The sequence below is a fragment of the Dromiciops gliroides genome, chromosome 1 (genome assembly GCF_019393635.1).
Source record: "Dromiciops gliroides isolate mDroGli1 chromosome 1, mDroGli1.pri, whole genome shotgun sequence".
Classification (NCBI taxonomy): Eukaryota; Metazoa; Chordata; class Mammalia; order Microbiotheria; family Microbiotheriidae; genus Dromiciops; species Dromiciops gliroides.
In genome coordinates this window covers 76,966,178-76,988,623 of record NC_057861.1, presented here as the reverse complement: position 1 = coordinate 76,988,623, position 22,446 = coordinate 76,966,178, and the positions used below count along the sequence as shown (strand labels likewise).

General features: G+C 42.3%; 1 protein-coding gene across 1 annotated transcript in view; it reads left to right on the top strand.

Annotated features, from left to right (window-relative positions):
* The first annotated feature begins 1,114 nt into the window (after positions 1 to 1,114).
* DGAT1 (diacylglycerol O-acyltransferase 1) overlaps positions 1,115 to 22,446 on the top strand; it is a 42,228-nt gene continuing 20,896 nt past the window's right edge. Inside the window, exon 1 of the mRNA XM_043977162.1 lies at positions 1,115 to 1,462. Within this exon, the coding sequence (XP_043833097.1) occupies positions 1,218 to 1,462 (245 nt within the window). The 5' untranslated portion in view covers positions 1,115 to 1,217. The remainder of the gene's footprint in view (positions 1,463 to 22,446) is intronic.

Here is a 22,446-nt window from a genome sequence, read left to right as displayed (position 1 = left end):
AAGTGACTTGCCCAGGGTCACACAGCTAGTAAGTGTCAAGTGTCTGAGGTTCTCCTGACTCCAGGGCCAGTGCTCTATCCACTGTGCTACCTAGCTGCCCCTAGCCCAAAGCTTCTTAAACTGTGGGTCACATCTGAATGTGGGGGGGTCAGGAAAAATTTGGCAATAGTAAAAGGTTATGTATACCTATCTTATATACTTACATATATCTGGGTTGTAAACATTTCTCAGGTGAAAAGTTTGAGAGTGGAAAAAATTTAAGAAGCCCCGGTCTAGTCCAAGTAAATTCTAGACGGTTTTCAAAGAGTAGAAATATAAAATAGAAAAGTTGGAAGGGACTTTAGAGATCATTTATCCAACTCCTTCATTTAGCCATATAACAGAGAGATTATTTTGTCAGCTGTGCCAAATTGCCAGGATACTAAGGCCCCAACAACCAGAAGGCTCTGTAGCTTTTTGTTGTATCTGCACTAACAAAGAAAGGGTACACATACATATACTTTTCTGGTAGACTTTCCAATTAAAGGCAAAATGTATTTTATGGCAGAGAGGATAAATAGCAGGAGAGAATGACTTAATTCACATAATTTATTGTTATGTCTCTGCAACTCTCCTGCTCCCCAATATTCTGGTGACCAAAATCATAGACAGATATGACAGCACCAGGACTCAGGAACGCAGAAGTAGGCACCAGGCAGCCTGGCCCACGTGCTTGAGTCACTTCTAGACTACAACTCCCAGGGTGCGTCTTGGCACAGTTGCCCGTTTGGGGCAGGCCTGCGTCTTAGCCTTTCTGTCCATTGCTTGTCTTGAGAAGGGGATGCTCCCCCGCCTCTCTCTCTTGACTACAAGTCCCAGCGTGCCTATAGTCACTACTTCCTCTGCGCGTCACACTCCCCACGTACCTCGCCCCACCTCCGCGGGAACCTACAAATCCCAGAGGGCGGCGTGCGCCTGCGCTTTCATAAGTCCGCCGCTTCCCTCCCCTCCCCACCCAGCAGGAGCTTCTGGGAGTGGGGCGGCTTGTCGTGTGGCCTACGGCGGCCGGCAGGGGGCAGCGGTTGGCGGTTAGCGGCTGTAGGCTGGGAGGACGGGGAGGCGGTGCTGGAGGCGGTGCCGGGGCCGGGGCCGGGCCGGGGCCGGGCCGGGCCGTGCGGTGCCGGAGCCGTGGGGCTGCCGGGGGCTCGGCGGCAGTAGCTGAGGTTGAAGCCAAGGAGATGGGGGACCGAGGTGGCGCGGGCGGCTCTCGGCGCCGGAGGACGGGCCCGCGGACAGCCAGCGGGGGCAGCGGCGGTGGCGGGACTGTGGGGAGCCAGACCGAAGAGGAGCTACGGGCGGCGGCGGGAACGGGAGCAGGAGCATATGCAGGCGGCGGGGGAGACACCCGGGCCGCAGCCCCGGCTCTCACCCAAGCACCCTCTGCGGAAGGAGACGGAGAGGGAGCGGGGCCCCCGGACTTGAGGTAATGGGCTCTAACCCTGGTCCCCTCTGACCCCTGACTCCCACCCTCCCTCAGACTTCCCCTCTCACTGCCAACCCCCAGTCTCCCATTTTCTCGCTGCGGCTGCTTTCCCAGCTCCCTCCTCTCCTGGTCTTTTTCTGTTCCGACCCTTCTTTCCCTCCCGTGACTGCCCGGATTCCTCACTTTCCCCTCCCCCAAACTCTTAGGTCTAATCGGTTACCTTAGTCCATGGATGAGTCTGAGAGGCAAGGCAGCCTTTCTCTCATTCATCCATCTGTTTAAAAACAAAAACCCAAACCCACACAGATGCCTACTATGTGCAAGACTCTGTATTCAGACAATACACAATGAAATAAGATATGGTCCCTGTCATCAAGGTATTCATAAGCCAGTTGGAGAGAGTGTCTAGAAAAAGGGATACAATATGGATTCTGATAGTTTATACGAGTTAGCTTGGTTAATACCCTATGAATGGTGGGGTTCCAACTCGAAATAGTGTGAACGGGCCAAATAAAAGAACAAAACTAGAAAAAAGAGGGGGAAGAAAACTATTCTTTTTTTTTAAATAATTTTTTTTTTTTTTGGTGAGGCAGTTGGGGTTAAGTGACTTGCCCAGGGTCACACAGCTAGTAAGTGTTAAGTGTCTGAGACCGCATTTGAACTCAGGTTCTCCTGAATCCAGGGCCAGTGCTCTATCCACTTCGCCACCTAGCTGCCCGAAACTGTTCTTTACAGGAAAAAGTGGTATGAGGATTCAGAGCACTGTGGAATCACTTATAGTTGAGAGTTCAGGGAAAGCTCCTTGGAGGGAGTAACATTCAATCCAAGCCTTGAAGGATGGCTAGAATTTTGATAGACTGAGGTAGGTATGAATAAAAGTATGAGAATGGGCTATGGTGTGAAATTCACTCTGGCTAAAACAGAGGGTGCATATGTCTAGGGGGACTGTAAGAGAGAAGTCTGGGAGTCTAGGCTGCAGTCAGATTGTGAACTTGAATGTCAGGCTCAGTCAACAAACATTAAGTGCTTACTATGTGCTAGGCACTTTGTTAAATGCTAAGGAATTTGGATTTTATTCTGTAGGACATAAAAGATTTTTGAGCAAGAGAGTAATGTGATCAGAACCATAGAAGCCATAAAGACAAATTAGCCAGCACACGTGGGATAGATTGGGCAGGAGCATCTAAGGGAAGAGAGAGAGACTGGTTAGGAGACCTCATAAATAACTAACCTTCAGCTCCTTCTCAGGCTGGCTCCACAAACTGCTTACTGCCCATGGTCCTGTCCTTCTGAGCCACCTCTGAATCCCCCATATCCTCAGCTTTAACCCCAGTACTAAACTAGTCCAAAGTAATCCAGAACCCACCCAGCCAAGAAGAAGCCCTTGGTTCCAGAGCTGCCTGTACAGCAGGGAGGGAAAGAGAGTGGCAGACATAAAGGGGAATTGATCCAATTTCAAGGACAGCTCTTGGACCCTTTACCCCTTTATGTACCATGTAGAAAACGAAATCTACATCTACTTTTTAAGGTGTCTACCCTAATTAAAGCTCTCATCATTTCCCATTTGAACTCCCACTCCTCACTATGAGGAACAATTTTTCATACCATTGTCAGCAAACTTAATCAAGAACCTACTATGTGCAAAGCCATATATATGTTCACTTAATATAACCTAATATGTAATATGAGACAAAATATGATCTCTAATGAGTAGTATGAACACAGAGAGGTTAAAGTGGAGAAAGGTCACTTCTAATTAGAATGATTAAGGGAGAGATAGCGTTATTGAGTACATGCTAGGTGGGTAGGAAGCCCTGGAATGTATATCCAACATTGGCTTAAAAATTTGCTTTGGAGAAAGAAGAGACTCTCTTTTTCCTTCATCCTATTTCACTATATTAGGGACAGTTGCCATCTTACTTGGAGGAAAGGGAATGGATGGAATGATATCTGAAGATTCCTGCCAGACTGGAGACTCTGTGTATCACCATCTTTCCCACATCTTCATCTATTCCTTGTCACTTTCCTTCCCTATCACTATTTGTCTTTTCACTCTTTTTGTCTGCCCCCTCATCATCCTTCCCAACAGCAGCATAGTGGAAAGAGCACTGGACTAGGAGTCTAAAGATTTGGGTTTGAGTCCCAGCTTTGTCACTACCTAGTTATGTTACTTTTGGGCAAATTATTTGAACAGCTCTGGATCTCAGTTCCCCAGTCTAATGGTATTTGTGCTGTCAGCTTATTTCACTTGGTTATTTTAAGGACTGAATGAGATGATACATGTAAACTACTTTGTAAGCAGTTAAGTGGTGTCTAAATGTGTTTTTTATTATATCTGTAGCCTCTTCCCTATTTCCGCCCCCCAAAATTGCCTACCTGCTTTCCTCCTTCCCTTATTACTGACCTCTCTCTGCCTTTTCCTATCATCACACCTTCCTTACCTTCTACCCTTCACTTGACCCCATGACTGTGGAGACCAGTTTCTTCAATGTTTTCTCAATACTTCTTGCTCAAATAGGGCAGGGCAAACAGTTCCGGTTTGGGGTGTAAGCAAGATTCCTCCTATCCCTGTTGCAACATGAGGAATCTAGAAGGGGTTGCTGTTCACCTTCTGAATCACATCCCTTATTCTTCCACCTCAGCTTCCTTATTCCCTTGGAGGCACTGAGTTATGAGCTGGCCTTAGAGGGACATGATCACTGTTTTCAGATATCAGACAATTCATCTTGGGGGGAAAGGGGATTGGATGAATCAGCTTGACTCCAGAGGGCAGAACTAATAACACTAGAGAGGGAGATTTCGGGATGGGAAGAAGGGCAGATTTTAGCTTGTTATTGTAGGAGACCTTCCTAAGAACTGGAGCTGTCCAACAATAGAGTAGGAGATGAGTTTCCTTGGAAAGAATTAAGTTTCACCTGGGTGGTGGAGGCTCCTTAGGGATATTATTGGGGGGAATTCCTGCTCAGATGGGGTTGTAAGGGATTATTCAGTGATCTAGTCCAACTCTGATATTCCTTGGTTCTAGAAGTAAAGGTGTTTGGGGACATGGATTGAGGGGTCTTGAGAGGGTACAGGGCATTTCTGAAGCTAGTCAGGCACAGAACTAGGTTACTAGACATAGGCTAAGTACTAGAGAGATGACTTGGTTGTTCAAATCACTGTTCTTCCTTTCCCTGCCCCGCCCCCCCCCCCATTTTAGCTGACTAAGGCAAAGGGAAGGGTAACCCTTTGGGGGAATGTTAACTAGTAGGACTCCAGTGATTGGGAGAACTGATGTGTGGCTTTCTCAAGGTAAAGGAGGGTGATTGGAAGGGTGTGAGAAGAATGGAAATTTCTTGTTTAGGGCAACTTGGGCTTTTGAGTGAAAGGGGGAAGAAAGGGAAATCTGATACTTTATCTCTTCTGGCTTCTTTCCCTCTTGACAAACTCCAAAGCTTCTGTGGAACTAGGCTCTTTCTCAATGAGGAGGGAAACCTTGCCAAATAGTTTGTCCCCAGGAGACAATAGAGCATATGTCTAGGGTTAACTTATGAGCCCTTTTCATTGTTGTTTTCTTCATGGAGGAGTTAGGAAGGGGAGTTAGTTGCTCCTTAGCAAAGACATTTATTTAAGGAGGGTGGACAATAGCTCCTATATGTTTCTTCTCTTTTATAGCCGAAGTTCTAGAGAGATTTGTTTACAATTGTTGCTTCCATTTTCTCACCTCTCACTCCTCAGTCATTTAAAGCCTCTTTCTGGTTTCTGACTCTACCAGTGGCCTGAAACTGCTCTTTCCAAGGTTACAAGCTATTTCTTACCTGCTAAATCCATGACCTTTTCAAAGCCTTTATTCTATAGGACTATTCTAGATTCTATCTGGATAGAAAGAGGAAATAGTTGAGGAATTCAAGAAACAAATCACAAGCCTGGCACAGAAGTACACTATAATAGTGATTGGGGACTAGAGGTATCTAGCCCTTGCTGGGGTTCTCTACCTAACAATTTTGTGACTTGCCTTAATAATAATTTCATCCTTTAAAATGTGGAAAAACCAACAAAAGGAAGTTGTCTTCTGGTTTTGGTTCTCCCTAATAAGGAGGAATGGTTGGAATGATGGAAATCTTGGGCAGAAGTGACCAATTCCCTAAAAGAGTACAAAATTCAGCACAGTCTGACCAGAATCTTAGATTTTTTGTTTGTTTGTTTGTTTTGGTGTGAGGCAATTGGGGTTAAGTGACTTGCCCAGGGTCACACAGCTAGTAAGTGTTAAGTGTCTGAGGCCGGATTTGAACTCAGGTCCTCCTGAATCCAAGGCCAGTGTTCTATCCACTGCTAGAATCTTAGATTTTGGAAAGCAGATTTACAGAGTTGGAGGAAAGACAGGTAGGATCTCATGGAGAATCCTGCATGGAAAGCCAGCTGAGAAATTCAAATTAATTCTGCTTTGTAATTGGTAGTACAGCCCAGGAAGGATCTCAACAATACAATTCTGAAGACAAAAGGGAAGCAGTTTTGATGAAGGAAAAATGAGATCTCTGATGAGATTGATATAAATGTACAGGGAATTTACCAGGTGATTGAGAGTTCGTTGTTGTTTATCCTTCATTCTCAAAGAGGACCATGACAATGAGGTGAAGTGAATTAGATTTAAATCTAAGTGAGGCAGTGCTGTGCAAGGTCACCAACCTCACTCTCCAGAGCTGTCTGGGTTCAGTGGCAAGATATACATCAGGACTACTTGGAGATGGCCTTGGATGTTTAAGGCAATTTGGGTTAAGTGACTTGCCCAGGGTCCCACAGCTAGTGTCTGAGGTGAGATTCGAAGTCAGGTCCTCCCAACTACAGGGTCAGTGCTCTGTCCGCTGGGACCACCTAGTTGCCCTGGTTTTAAATTAGGGGTAGAAAATGCAAGTAAGGGCAGGAATCAGGATGAACACAGAATGGTGGTGCAGTACTAAGAAATGACAGGGGGACTAAAGAAACTGCCAAGGAAAGCTAAGGCTACCCAAAGGGCTTATGGGTTTTTTTTGGGGGGGTTCTTTTGGAGATGTTGGGGGAGAGAAGTACTTGCTTGCGCTGAAGAGGAGGAAGATTAGTGACGGCAGAGCTGCTCAGAGCAGCTCAAGCAGAGCTTGCTTCTGTTTTCTCTGGCAAGGGAGAGTGACCTTTGTCCAAGAAAGCACCCGAGCAAAAATGGATAGCAAGTTGATACCCAAGATAAGGAGATCCTAAGAAAGTACCACGTGTATTCAAAGGATTAAAGGCACCTGGCCCAGATAAACTACCTGGAAGCCTTGATTATTGAGCCACTGTCTTTTTGAAAGAACATAAACAAAGACAATGTTCTGATTTTCAAAAAGGAGAGAACAGAGTCCACAAACAAGATCCTAGTGCTTTGGACTCTAGTAATCTGCTCTAGGATTTCCCACAAATTAGAGATGGTGGGGAATGTCTAGAAAGGAAGTAGAGATCCTAAAGAGCCATCAGCACTCAATAAAGAGCAAAGCCTGCCAGGGTACTCTTACTTTTTTTTTTCAGCTGTTCATTAAATTACTAGATCAGGTGATGCTATAGTTATAGTTTAACTAGATTTTCATTTTAGCAAAGCATTCGATCCAGTTTCTCTTACTAACCTAGTGAAAAAGTTGGAGAGATATGGGTGAGATGATATGCTCTCCATCTAATCATATAGTCATTTCTGCTACCATGACATCTCTCCCATCTAACATTCATTTCATTTATGCTACAACCAGGTCCTCATCACTTCTTGCCAGGATTATTGCAATACCCTCCTAATTGGTTTCTCCATCCAAGTCTTTTTCCTTTATAATCTGTCCCTCACATTAACTGCTCAAAGGGATTTTATTTTTATCAATCTTAATAGTTTTTTATTTTTTCCAGTTATATGTAAAGATAGTTTTCAACATTTGTTTTTATAAGATTTTGAGTTCTAAATTTTTCTCCCTCCCTCCCTTCTCTCTCCCCATCCCTAAGACAGAAAGCAATCTGATATACGTTATATATGTACAATCACATGGAACTATGTCTGCATTGTTTCATGTTTTTCATGTTGTGAAAAAAGAATCAGAACAAAAGGGGAAGATCTCAAAAAAGAGTAGAAATAGGGGGCGGCTAGGTGGAGCAGTGGATAGAGCACTGGCCCTGGATTCAGGAGGACCTGAGTTCAAATCTGGCCTCAGACACTTGATACTTACTAGCTGTGTGACCCTGGGCAAGTCACTTAACCCCAATTGCCTCACCAAAAAAAAAAAAAAAAAAGAGTAGACATAGTATGGTTCAATCTTCATTCAGATTCCACAGTTCTTTTTTTGGATGTGGAGAACATTTTCCATCATGAGTCCTTTGGAATTGTCTTGGATCATTATATTGCTGAGAGGAGCAAAGTCTATCCCAGTTGATTATCTCACAATGTTGCTATCACTTTGTACAATGTTCTCTTGGTTCTGCTTACTTCACTCAGCATCAGTTCACTTAAGTTTTTCCAGGCTTTTCTGAAATCTGCCTGCTCATCATTTCTTATAGCACAATAATATTCCATTGCATTCATATATCACAACTTGTTCAGCCATTTGCCAATTGATGGGCATCTCTTCAATTTCCAATTCTTTGCCACCACAAAGAGAGCTACTAGAAATTTTTTTTTGTACATGTGGGTCCTTTTCCCTTTTCTATGATCTCTTTGAGATACAGACCTAGTAGTGGTATTACTGGGTCAAAGGGTAGGCACAGCCTCATAGCTCTTTGGGCATAGTTCCAAATTGCTCTCCAGGGGGCAGCTAGGTGGCACAGTGGATAAAGCACTGGCCCTGGATTCAGGAGGACCTGAGTTCAAATACAGCTTCAGACACTTGACAGTTACTAGCTATTTGAACCTGGGCAAGTCACTTAGCCCTCATTGCCCTTCAAAAAACAAAAAGAAATTGCTCTCCAGAATGGCTGGATCAGTTCACAACTCCACCAACAATGCATTAGTGTTCCAATTTTTCCACATCTTTTCCAACATTTATTATTTTGCTTTTTTGTCATATCAGCCAACTGATAGCTGTGAGTTGTTTTAATTTGCATTTCTCTAATCAATAGTGATTTAAATTTATTTATAGTTTTGAGTTCCAATTTTTATCCCTCCTTTTCTCCCTCCCTGAGGCAGTAAGCAATCAGATAACGCTTATATGTGTATGATTATGTAAAACATCATATTAGTCATCAATATTGATTTAGAACATTTTTTCATATGGCAATAGATATCTTTGATTTCTTTATCTAAAAACTGCCTGTTCATATCCTTTGATCATTTCTCAATTGGGGAATGACTTGTATTTTTATAAATTTGATTCAGTTCTCCATGTATTTTAGAAATGAGGCCTTTATCAGAAATACTGGCTATTAAAATTGTTTCCCAGCTTTCTGCTTTCCTTCTAATCTTGGCTGCATTACTTCTGTTTGTAAATCATCTTTCTTCTGTTCCTTAAATGTGGTCATTCCCAAGACTCTGTCCTGGACCTTCTTCTCCTATAGTTTCTTCTTTGCGATCCCTTTACCCTCCATAACCCTCCATAAAAAATTAAACAATTTTTTGTTCTGTACAGACAACTTCCAAATCTTTATATTTAACCTTAATATCTTTCCTGAATTTCAGTTTCTTGTTACCAACTACCAGCTGGACAACTTTACCTTGATGTCCCATAGGCATTTCAAACTCAACATTTCCAAAAGGAAACTAATTTTATTTTCTCCTAATCCCATCCCTCTTCCAAACTTCCCTATTTCTCTTGAGGATACTACCATCTTTCCAATCATTCAAGTTCACAGTTTTAGAGGCATCTTCCTTCTCTCCCACCCCCCATAACGTCTTAAATTAATCTCCTCTCTTACATAGTCTCTACCATAGTTCAGACCCTTATCACTTGCCCAGACTCTTAAAAGTCTTGTTAATTGGTTGTCCTACTTCTAGATTTTCCCTTCTTTAGTCCATCTTTCACAGAGCTGTTAAATTGATATTCCTAAAATACTAATCTGACCATGTCACCTCTTTATGTGAACATCTTCAGTGGCTTTCATCTCTGAAATAAAATAAAAAGTTTGACATTTAAGGTGTTCTACCTGCCATACTCTAGCTCTCACCTACTTTTCCAGTCTTATTTCATATTTCTCTTCATACACTCCCTTTTCCAGTCAAAATGACCTACTGGCTCTTCTCCTGGTAATATTCCTCCTCTTGGCTCCTTGCCTTTGTATAAGTGGCCTCCCATCTTGTCTTTTCTCACCTCTATCTCTCGGAATTCCTAACTTCCTTCAGAACATAGCTCAGGTGCCACTTTGTATGGGAGGAATTTTCTGATTTCCCCAAGTGTTAGTGTTTTTTCCTTCTCAAAATTATTTTACATTTTGTATAGATTTTTGTGTATACTTATCTGTGTGCATGTTGTTTCCTTTCAATAAAGCATAAGCTTCTAGAAGGTAGCAATTTTTGTTTTGTTTTTGTGTCTCCAGAGCCTAGCCGTAGGGCCTGTAGGTAGTTAATAAATGTGTTGTATTGAGTTGAATTGAATTTTGGAGTGGAGGCTCAAAGACCACTTGACAAGGGAAGGTTGTAGAGAAGATTCATGTTCAGGTTTAGGTGTACTACATCAATGGCATCAAACTCAAATAAAAATAGATCTATGCTGGCGCATATTGACTTAGAAAACCATGAAATAACACTGTGTTATTGTATTTTTATTTATTTTGCTAATTACATTTTAATCTGGTTAGGGTAGCAGTCCTAGCCATGAATTTGACATCTCTGTACTAGATGAACTCTGAGGTCCCTTGGAGCTTTTGGCTGAGGTATCTTCATAAAGGAGGAACAAAGTCTTAAAGCTTGGGTAGAATTTTAATGGACAGAGATATGGCATTGCAGCTGATAAGTGAGCAAATGCCTGGAAGTGACAAGTGCATGATGTCTAAGGATTACAAGTAATTCAGGTTAGTTTATGGATAGACTATAGAAAGGGAGAGTCTAAGCCTTAGGAGTGGTTGAGAGGAGAGAGTATTGAGATAAGAGAAGACTAAACTTTGGGAAAAGGGAGAAGGGAATAAACATTGACATAGTGTCTACTATGTGCCAGGCAGGGTTTAAGTGCTTTACAAATATTTGATCTTCATCAAAAATCATTTGATCTTCACAACAACCCTAAGGCAAACAGAGGTGGGATGATCTGCCCAGGGTCACACAGCTAGGAAGTGTCTGAGGATGGATTTGAACTCAGTCTTCCTGACACCAGGCCCAGTGCTGTATTTACTGTGCCAACTTAGCTGCCTGTTATTTAGAGGAAGTAAGTAGGAAGGAGTAATAAAAAAGGGAGGAGTAATAAAAAACAGAAGAGTAATCAAAAAGGGAGGAAGAAGAAAAACTAGGAGAATGCCATGCTTTGGAAATAAGAAATTTCCAGAAGGGAGGAATTGTTCAGTAGTATCCAGTATTACAGAGAAGATGAAGTCTTTTTTTAATGTATAAGGTATTTTATTTTTTCCATTACATGTAAAGATAGTTCTCAACTTTTGTTTATACCAGCTTTACAATTTCAGATTTTTCTCCCTCCCTCCCCTCCCTCCCCCCCTCCCCTAGACAGCAGGTAATCTGATATAGGTTATATCTATATATCTCTATACATATATAGATATAGATATATACACACATATATATACACATAATAACATTAATCCTATTTCTGCATTAATCCTGTTACAAGAGAAAAAATCAGAGCAGTGATGCAAAACCTCAAAATAGAAAAAAAAAACAACAGCACCCAAAACCAAAGAAATAATATGGTTCAATCAGCATCTATACTCCACAGTTCTTTCTTTCTTTTTTTTTCTTGGATTTGGAGATCCTCTTCTATCATGAGTTCCCTGGAACTCTTCTGTACCATTGCATTGGTGAGAAGAATATAGTCCATCACAGTAGGTCAACACTCAATGTTGATGATACTGTGTACAATGTTCTTCTGGTTCTGCTCATCTCACTCATCATCAGCTCACGTAAGACCCTCCAGGTTTCTCTGAACTCTTCCTGCTCATCATTTCTTACAGCACAATAGTATTCCATTGTATTCATATACCACAACTTGTCCAGCCATTCCCCAATTGATGGGCACCCCCTCAACTTCCAATTCCTTGCTACCACGTAAAGAGCAGCTATAAATATTTTTGTACACGTGGGTCCCTTTCCCCCTTCCATGATTTCTTTGGGCAAAAGACCTAAAAGTGGGATTGCTGGGTCAAAGGGTATGCACAGCTTTATCGCCCTTTGGGCATAATTCCAAATTGCTCTCCAGAATGGTTGGATCAGCTCACAGCTCCACCAACAATGCATTAGTGTTCCAATTTTCCCACAGCCTCTCCAACATTTATTATCTTCCTTTTTTGTCATTTTAGCCAATCTGATAGGTGTCAGGTGGTACCTCAGAGTTGTTTTAATTTGCATCTCTCTAATCATTAGAGATTTAGAGCATTTTTTCATATGGGAATAGATAGCTTTGGTTTCTTCATCAGAAAACTGCCTGTTCATATCCTTTGACCATTTCTCAATTGGGGAATGACTTGGATTCTTATAAATTTGATTTAATTCCCTATATATTTTAGAGATGAGGCCTTTATCAGAAGCACTGGCCTCAAAAATTGTTTCCCGGTTTTCTGCCTCCCTTCCAATTTTGGATGCATTGCTTCTGTTTGTACAAAAAAATTTTTAATTTAATATAATCAAAATCATCCATTTTGCATTTTATAATATACTCTATCTCTTGTTTGGTCAAAAACTGTTCTCCTTTCCAAAGATCTGATAGGTACACTATTCCTTTCTCTCCTAATTTACCTATGGTATCACCTCTTATGTCTAAATCATGTATCCATTTTGACCTTATTTTAGTATAAGGTGTAAGATGTTGGTCTATGCCTAATTTCTGCCATACTATCTTCCAGTTTTCCCAGCAGTTTTTGTCAAATACTGAGTTCCTATCCCAGAAGCTGGACTCTTTGGGTTTATCAAACACTACATTACTAGTGTCATTTACCACTGCATTTCCTGAGCCTAGCCCATTCCATTGATCTACCACTCTATTTAGCCAGTACCAGATAGTTTTGATGACTGCCGCTTTATAGTAAAGCTCCAGGTTTGGTACCGCTAACCCACCTTCCTGTGAATTTTTTTTCATTATTTCCCTGGATATTCTTGATTTTTTGTTTTTCCAGATGAATTTTGTTATTATTTTTTCTAGCTGTATAAAATAATTTTTAGGTAGTCTGATTGGTATGGCACTGAATAAGTAAATTAATTTAGGCAGTATTGTCATTTTTAATATATTAGCTCTGCCTATCCATGAGCAATTGATAGAAGATGAAGTCTTTTAAAAAAAGCTAGGGGAGTTGGCATTACTGACTTTTAAGAGCAGGTTTTCACTAGAGTTGGCCAGGAGCCATATTGCTGGGGTTTGAAAATTGAGTGTCTCATTTTATGTTGTAATTAAGCTTCTAACAATTCTTAATTCATTCCCACCTATAATCTAATTGGGAAGGAAAGAAAGAGAGGCATAGTGTGTGTTGTGTGTGTGTGTGTGTGTGTGTGTATGTGTGTGTGTGTGATGGTGGAGGAGAAGATTCAGTGTTACAGGACTTTTTTTTTTTTGTGTGTGTGTTTTTTTTAAACCTCCTTTGGCAGGGGACTTGGGCAAGATTTCTGGCAGGCTAGAAAGGCCTGTGGCACTTTGACCTCCGTCTACCATGGAGTTAGGTACTATGGATGCCCAATAAAGAGGATGTGGTTAGAATTAGAGCCTCTGTAATGTGACTTTGTGATGGGTTTATCAGGGGTAAGCAAAGGTCAGTTGTCCATTGTTCCCACTTTGGCTAATAAGTACTTGAATAACCCCTTCTCTCATCTCTACCCTGTCCCAGCTCCCTGGCCCTACTTCATGGCTCCGGAAAGTAGAAGGTTTGTGAATGGCTCCTTGGTCAGCTCAGGTTCTCAAAAATGATAATTTCTCCATTACCTCTGGGAAAGGGTAACTTTCCCCTTGGGCTATCTGGCCAATGTCTGTTAGGCCTCCCCATTTCATTAAAGGCTTGGGACACCTATTTCCTTTGGGTCAACTGCCTATATTGAGCTGAAAGTCAGGCTTAGAGACCTACGAGTTTTGTGGCTAGATTAGGGGAGTAGAGAAAAGTCTAGGCTCTTAGGGCTACTTAACCAATTTCTGAGTTTGAAGTTTTTTTCTGCTCTGCTCACTTGGAAGATCATGTCTTATATGAGAATATTTGTAAAGCACTTAGCATAGTGCCTAGCACATAGAAGGTATTATATAGATGCTTATTCTCACCCCTCGCCCCCTTTGCATTTCTGTCTAAGAAGCCTTAGGTTTTTTTTCCTGAGTCAGGTTGGAACAGTAGGAAGTAGCTTAGCATGTTTCTTTATCTTCTCTTTTCCTTTCCATCCTCAACTTAATACTGCTTAAGGTGAGCAGTGAGGGTATAGCACCCATAGCAGGCACAGGGTGGATATGGGTAGTCTGCTTTAAGTGCCTTTTTTCACTGAGCTTTGATCTGGAGGAAAAAGACAGCCTGAAGAGTCGGCCTTAGCCCTCGCTGGTAAATTAAGGAGAGGCTGGGATTTTAAGCTAGCACTTGAGACCAGCTTCCCAGCAGTGGAATTTAAGTCTGTGCTGGTCCCCAGACCCCGAGGTTTTCTTGAGGAGCCTTTGTTCAGGGCTGGTTTGCTTCCTGTTCTAAGGGCCCTTTGGGGCTAAATGAAGAAAGAATCTATTACTGAAGAGATCAGTATTCTTTGTAGAGCTCTTGCAGGTTGAGAAAAAGAGAACCCTCCCAATGAATGAGAGTGGCAAATGTAGGGTCAGGAAGCAGAAAAGACCTAAATAAATTTTTAGCCTTTGTACCCCTCAAGTGTGACCCACCCCAGAGGTAGGACTTGGGGCTGGGGTTAGAGAGAAGCTTCTCTTTGCCCTGGCTACCCTGAAGGGTGAGTATACTGAAAGTGAATGGATGGGATAGCTGGGCCAACCTGGAGGTAAGGTAAGAAAACTAAGGTTAGGCATTACGAAAAACTGAATTGGGAACATTCCCTGAAGATGGTGGGCTGGCCTACTACTGTCTGTCTAGGACAGACATATGTTTGGATAGGGTAAGAGACTGGACTGGTGATTTCACTGGTATTGAAAACTCAGGTAAAGAAGTTTCCTCTTCAAATGGAGATCAGTATCTTCTCTGTAGTTTAAGGGATCTCCCAGGCTTTCGTAGGTTCCACTGGGACAGTAATGAGAACAGTAAGCAATACTCAGTGAGGAGAGCAATGAGGGACGCTTGCCAGGCAGGTGCACAGTGCCCTGACCTAGGAGGGAAGAGACGTGCTTTCCCAGCTACTGGATGTCAGGTCCCTGGGGCCCATTTGTGCTGAAGGCTTATGTACTGATGTTAGCTGATGTTCAAAGGGAGCAGCTACTGGCAAAAGTGGTAACTTGTCTTCTTCACTACAGTCCCTCTCATTCCCTATGATCCAGTGACGTATTGAGGGAAGGTTTCAGTGGTAGCTAAGGCCTCTATCTTCCCCGCTCTGAGTGGCCAGCGGCCATGAGACCTTTCAAGATAGATGCCAAGTTTGCAGGACCTTCTGCTTGGGGCCTGGCAGTTACCTACCTTACTAATTCTCTATTTCTCCTTCTGCAAAATGGGTTATGAAGTCCTCTTCACCCTTAACAAAAGGGCCACGAAGATGGCCCTTTGGAAAAGAAAGTTGGAATGATAGGGTGTGGTAATGGTGATGAAATGACATTTGGCAAAGGATATGAAAAAACAATTCTATAAAAATAAATTGTGGGGCAGCTAGGTGGCACAGTGAATAGAGCACTAGCCCTGGAGTCAGGAGTACCTGAGTTCAAATCCGGCCTCAGACACTTAACGCTTACTAGCTGTGTGACCCTGGGCAAGTCACCTAACCCCAATTGCTTCACTAAATAAATAAATAAATAAATAAATAAATAAATAAATAAATTGCAAAGTATTCACTACCACATGAAATAATGCTCCAAATCACTACTAATAAGAAATATGCAAATCAAAAACACTTTGAGGGCAGCTAAATGGCACAGTGGATAAAGCACCAGCCCTGGATTCAGGAGGACCTGAGTTCAAATCTGGTCTCAGACACTTGACACTTACTATCTGTGTGACCCTGGGCAAATCACTTGACCCTCATTGCCCTGTAAACCAAACCAAAAACAAAACAACAAAAAAACAACCTTGAGGTTTTACCTCACACTCTGCAAATGAAAAAGATGACCAAAAAGTGTAATAATATTGGAGGCCAAGGTTGTGGGATGATAGGCACACAAATTGTTGGTAGAATTGTGAAATGGTACAACCATTTTGAAAAGCAATTTGGAACTATGCAAGTAAAATAACTAAAATGTCCATATTCTTTGAACCAGAGATTCTATTGCAAGGCTTATACCCCAAAGAAGCCATAGATAAGTCCCCATATACACCAAAATATTTATAGCAGCACCTTTTTTTATGATAGCAAAGAATTGAAAACAAAGTAAATGTTCAACAAGTGGAGAATGACTAAACAAATCGTGGTGCGTGAATGCAATGGAATATTTTTATGCTATATGAAATGATGAATATGAGGAATACAGAGAAGCATGGAAAGATCTACATGAACTGATGCACAGAGTGTAGGTGGAGCCAAGAAAACCATATACACAGTGGCTACAACAATGTAAATGGAAGGAATAACCACTCAAAGTAAAGCAAAAGTGAATGTAGCAAAATCATAAAGATCAAGTATGTCTCGGATGAAGAAATAGGAGAGGACACTCCTCAACTCCTCGTTGTGGAGGTGAGAGGTCCACAGGGGTTGCACATAGCACATGTTTTTGAACTTTTTCAATGTTTTTGTCCCTTTTTTTAATCTTTAAAAAATAACTTTGTTGTATGGTATGGCTCTCTGGCAAGTTGAGAGGGGTACTCGTAAACACAATGATGTAAAAAAACCCCAAAGTACATCAGTAAAAAAATTATAAAATAAAATTAAGAAACCTCTTTTGGATAGGTATCAAAATAACTGTAACAAGAAGATGGAAAGCCTCTTCCCCTCTCTCACCTTGGACAGAGTGTGAGTGGGTGAAGGTTTTAAGAATTGTCTATCTCCTCTCATGTGGGCAAATATGTACACTGACACACTGTTGGAGGAGTTGTGAATTGGACGTGCTATTCTGGAAAGTAATTTGGAACTGTGCACAAAAAGTTAATAAACTGTGCTTACCCTTTGACCACTAGGCCTAAGATCAAAGAAAGGGGGAAAGGACTCATGTACAAAAATATAGCAGCTTTTTTTTTTTTTTTGTGGTAGCAAAGAACCGGAAACTAAGGAACTGTCTGTCACTTGTGTGTGTTTGTGGGGGGAAATGGTTAAATCATTTATGGTACAGTAAAACTATGTCTCTTTAAGAAATGGTGAAAAGGATTGTTTTCTATGAACTGATACAGAATGAAGGGAGCTGTTGTTTTGCCCTTCATTCTTTTTTTTTTTTTTTTTGCAGGGCAATGAGGGTAAAGTGATTTGCCCAGGGTCACACAGTAAGTGTCAAGTGTCTGAGGCTGGATTTAAACTTGGGTCCTCCTGAATCCAGGGCTGGTGCTTTATATAACCATGCCACCTAGATGCCCTTGCCCTTCATTCTTTTTGTTTTGTTTTGTTTTTGTTTTTGTTTCTGTTTTTGTGGGGCAATGAGGGTTAAGTGACTTGCCCAGGGTCACACAGCTGGTAAGTGTCAAGTGTCTGAGGCTGGATTTGAACTCAGGTTCTCCTGAATCTAAGGCCAGTGCTTTATCCACTGCGCCACCTAGCTGCTCTGCCCTTCATTCTTTTTTCTTTCTTTCTTTCTTTTTTTTTTTTTAGCAACAAACATTTATTTTATTTTTTTCCAGTTACATGTAAGGGTAGTTTTCAACATTCATTTTCATAAGATTTAGAGTTCCAAATTTTTCTCCCTCCCTTTCCTCCCCCCTCCATAAGACTGCAACCAGGTTATATATGTACAATCCACAAGTGTTCTTTTTATCAGTTCTTTCTATGGGGGTGCATAGTAAGCTTCCTCATTAGTTCCTTGGGATTGTCTTGGATCATTGCACTGCTGAGAGTAGTTAAGTCATTCACAATTGCTCATTGAACAATACTGCTGTCACTATGCACAATGTCCTCTCAGCTCTACACACTTCACTATACATTGATGTTTATTAGTCTTTCCAGGTTTTTCGGGGATCGTCCTGTTTGTCATTTCCTGTAGCACAAGACCATTCTACTATAATCATATAGCACAGCTTTTTCCATTATTCCTCAATTGATGGACATTCCCTTGATTCTCAATTCTTAACCTCCCCTCTTTTCTCTTTTTCATAATTACTATTGTTAACTGTTTCCCTTCCATCCTGTTCCCTTTCCCATGATATTTATTCTATTATCCATCTTCTTTCATCCTATCACTCTTCAAAAGGGATTTGCTTCTGTCTGTCTCCTCCCCCACTCTGCCCTTCCTTCTTTTGCCCCCTCTCTCTTTATCCCCTTCCCCTCCTATTTTCCTGCGGGGTTAGAGAGATTACTCCACCCAATTGAGTATGTACATTATTCCCTCCTTGGGCCAATTCTGTTGAGTGTTAGTCTCATTTACTGTCCAGATTAAATAGATTACTCCACCCAGTTGGGTGTGTGTGTGTGTTAGTCCCTCCTTGAGGCAGCTCTGATGAGTGTAAAATTCATTTACTGCCCTGCTCCTCTCCCATCTCTTCCCCCACTCCTTAAGCCTTTTCTTGTTACTTTCATGTAGGATTTCACCTCTGCCCTTCCCCTTCCCCCAGTGCATTCCCTTCACCCCTCAATTTAACCCTAAAGATGTCATCACCTAGCTAGGTGATACAGTGGACAAAGCATCACCCCTGGACCCAGGGGGATCCCAGCCAAAACCCGGCCTCAGACACAAGACAGTCGCCCACTGTACGACCCCAGGTATGTCCCCCATCTCCAATTTTTTATGGTTCTCTAGGGTCTTGTATTTGAAAGTCAAATTTGCCATTCAGTTCAGGTCTTTTCATCACAAATATCTGAAAGTCTTCTTTTTCATTAAAGTCCCATTTTTTCTGCTGAAAGATTATGCTGAGTTTTGCTGGGCAAGTGATTCTTGGTTGTAATCCCATTTCCTTTGCCCTTTGGAATATCATATTCCATGCCCTCCAGTCCTTTAATGTAGAAGCTGCTAGATCTTGTGCTATCCTGACTGGAGCTCTACAGTACTTGAATTCTTTCTTTTTGGCAGCTTGCAATATTTTCTCCTTGACCTGAGAGCTCTGGAATTTGGCTATAATATTTCTAGGAGTTTTCCTTTTGGGATCTCTTTCTGGAGGTGATCGGTGGATTCTTTCAGTTTCTATTTTAGCTGCTTCTTCTAGAATTTCAGGGCAATTTTCCCTGAGAATATCTTGGAAGATGATGTCTAAGCTCTTTCCTTGATTGTGGTTTTCAGGTAGACCAATAATTTTCAAATTATCTCTCCTGGACCTATTTTCCAGGTCAGCAGTTTTTCACAGAAGATATTTCACATTGCCCTCTATTTTTTTATTCATTTGGATTTTCTTGATTGTGTCTTGGTTTCTCATAAAATCACTAGCTTCCATTTGTTCAATCCTAATTCTTAGGCAATTATTTTCATCAGAGAGCTTTTGTACCTCCTTTTCCATTTGGCCAATTTGACTTTTCAAGCTGTTGACTTTTTTCTCATGCCTTTCCTGCATCACCCTCATTCCTCTTTCCATTTTTTCCTCTACCTCTCTAACTTTATCTTCAAAGTCCTTTTTGAGCACCTCTATGGCCTGAGACCAATTCATATTTTTCTTGGAAGCTTTAGATATAGGGACCCTGATGTTTTTTTTTTTTGTTTTGATTTTTGGTTTTTGGTGAGGCGATTGGGGTCAAGTGACTTGCCCAGGGTCACACAGCTAGTAAGTGTTAAGTGTCTGAGGCCGGATTTGAACTCAGATACTCCTCACTCCAGGGCCGGTGCTCTATCCACTGTGCAACCTAGCTGCCCTGGGACCCTGATGTTGACATCTTCCTCTGAGGGTGCCCCTCGGTCTTCCTTGTTACTGAAGAAACTTTCTATGGTCCTCACCTTTCTCTGTCTGCTCATCTTGCCTTTCTTTTACTTGACTTTTAGCTCCTTAAAGTGGGGCACTGTTTCTAGGCTGCAGTATCCCAAGCTTAAGAAGTCCCAGGTGGTATGATTTAAGGAGAATCAGGTTCTTCCCTCGCCCGGCCTGTTTCCTGGTCCTAGATGACCCCAGACCAACTTGGTGATCAGCCAGCTTTGTGTGTTGTGGTTGTCAGCTCCGATGAGTCTGTGCCCCTCCCCCACCTGGGCCACTGCTACTCAAGCCTACCTCCTGGTTCTCAGCAGGGGTGAAAAATCCAAGTTCTGCCTCAGCACCAGCATAGACCCCTGTAGTCTCCCCCCTGCCCAGGGCTCAGCCCTCTCACCAGACTGTGGGCTTAATTCCAGACAATACTGGCATTTCAGCTGATTCAGAGGCTCTGGGGGTCTCCTTCTCTGGTCGGAGGCCTTCCTGGGACTGGATCTGTGTCAGGGTGACTGTGGGGTAGGGCTCAACTCCTGTATCAGCACAGCAGCTCCCTCCTTCTGACCTTCCAAGCAGTTCTTGGTTAGAAGATGATCTCAGCACATTCTTCTGTGAGTGTTTCTGCTCCGGGCATTTTCCTATGGCGTTATTTGGATGTTTTCTGGAGCGATCGTGTCATGAGTTTGAGAGCTCACTGCCTTTCCTCTGCCATCTTGGCTCTACCCTGGAAGTCTACCCTGCCCTTCATTCTTTTTTTTTTTTTTTTGGTGAGGCAATTGGCGTTAAATGACTTGTCCGGGGTCACACAGCTAGTAAGTGTTAAGTGTCTGAGGCCAGATTTGTACTTAGGTGCTTCAGAATCCAGAGCTGGTGCTCTATCCACTGGGCCACCTAGCTGCCCCACCCCCCCCTTTTCATTCTTTGTTTTGTTTTTGTTTTTGCGGGGCAATGGGCAGTTAAGTGACTTGCCCAGGGTCACACAGCTAGTAAGTGTCAAGTGTCTGAGGCCGGATTTGAACTCAAGTCCTCCTGAATCCAGGGCTGGTGCTTTATCCACTGTGCCACCTAGCTGCCCCCACCGCCCTTCATTCTTATTTATTTATTTATTCATTTATTCGTTCATTCATTCATTCATTCGTTTGTTTGTTTGTTTGTTCGTTTATTTATTTATTTATTTTTTGTGGGGCAATGGGGGTTAAGTGACTTGCCCAGGGTCACACAGCTAGTAAGTGTCAAGTGTCTGAGACCAGATTTGAACTCAGGTCCTCCTGAATCCAGGACCAGTGCTTTATCCACTGCGCCACCTAGCCACCCCCACCGCCCTTCATTCTTAAAGAGGATGATGACATTGGGGTGATGTCATGACTTGCACTAAATTGGATTTTTTAAGTGAGGCTGTGCTGTGCAAGGCCATGAACCTTACTCTCTCCTCCAGAGCTATCTGGGTCCAGTGGCAAGATATATATCAGGACTACTGGGGATGGCCCCAGATGTTTAAGGCAATTGGGGTTAAGTGACTTGCCCAGGGTCACACAGCTAGTAAGTGTCTGAGGTGAGATTTGAAGTCAGGTTCTCTCAAATTCAGGGCCAGTGCTGTATCCACTATGCCACCTAGCTGCCTCTAGTGAAGTGAGCAGAACGAGGAGAGTAATTTATATGATAACAATGATTTAAAGACATTACTTTGAAAGACTTTAGGGCTCTAAGCAATTCAGTGACCAATCATGATTCCAGAGGACTGATGATAAAACATGCTACCCACCTCCTGACAGAGAGGTGATGGACTCAGGATATAGGATAAGATACCATTTTTAGACATGGAAGATGGACAGTATGGGAATTTATTTTGCTTAACTATGATTATTTGTTATGAGGTTTGTATTGTTCCTTTCAACGGGGAGAAGGTGGGAGAGAGAGAGAAACTATAATTCATTGGGGGGAAAAACAACGTGTTCCCTCTCAGTCCCATCATGACACTTCCTCTGTCTGCTTCTGTTAATGTTTTTTTTTTTTTTTTAAGTGAGGCAATTGGGGTTAAGTGACTTGCCCAGGGTCACACAGCTAGTAAGTGTTAAGTGTCTGAGGCCGGATTTGAACTCAGGTACTCCTGAATCCAGGGCCGGTGCTCCATCCACTGCGCCATCTAGCTGCCCCTGTTAATGTTTTGTTAATGTTATATGTATGTATTTCAGGAGACAGGTTTGTAAAGAAATGGTTATTTTTCACAAGGGCCAGTATTAACCTTTTTTTTCCCTATTCAGAAAATGAAAAAAAGAAAACTAGGCTTCCTCTCTCCTAGGGAAATTGTAGTACCAAATGAGCTTTCAGAACATTTGGGCTTTTCCCTATAGGGAAATTAGGGACCTGGAGTCAACTGTCAGTTCCTCCCTCACCCTCAGGTGAAAAACCAAACTGTTTTGGGTCCCTGCAGGACTTAAGGCAACCCATGCAAGATTCCTCTTACATTGTACTCTGATTACCCACCTTTGTTCCTGGGCCCCCCAAATATGAAGGTGGTCAGTTTGTTCTGTCTTCATTTGTATAAGACTTATTTAGGGCATCGTTTTGTTTTCATTCCAGTTTCTGTCTTTCTTTCTTTTTTTGATGAGGCAATTGGGGGTTAAGTGACTTGCCCAGGGTCACACAGCTAGTAGGTGTTAAGTGTCTGAGACCGGATTTGAACTCAGGTCCTCCTGAACTCCAGGGCTGGTGCTCTATCCACTGCGCCACCTAGCTGCCCCCTCCCAGTTTCTTTCTACAACTTGAACTCACTAAAGTGCAAATCAGAGGACTTGTGTCAAGATGAG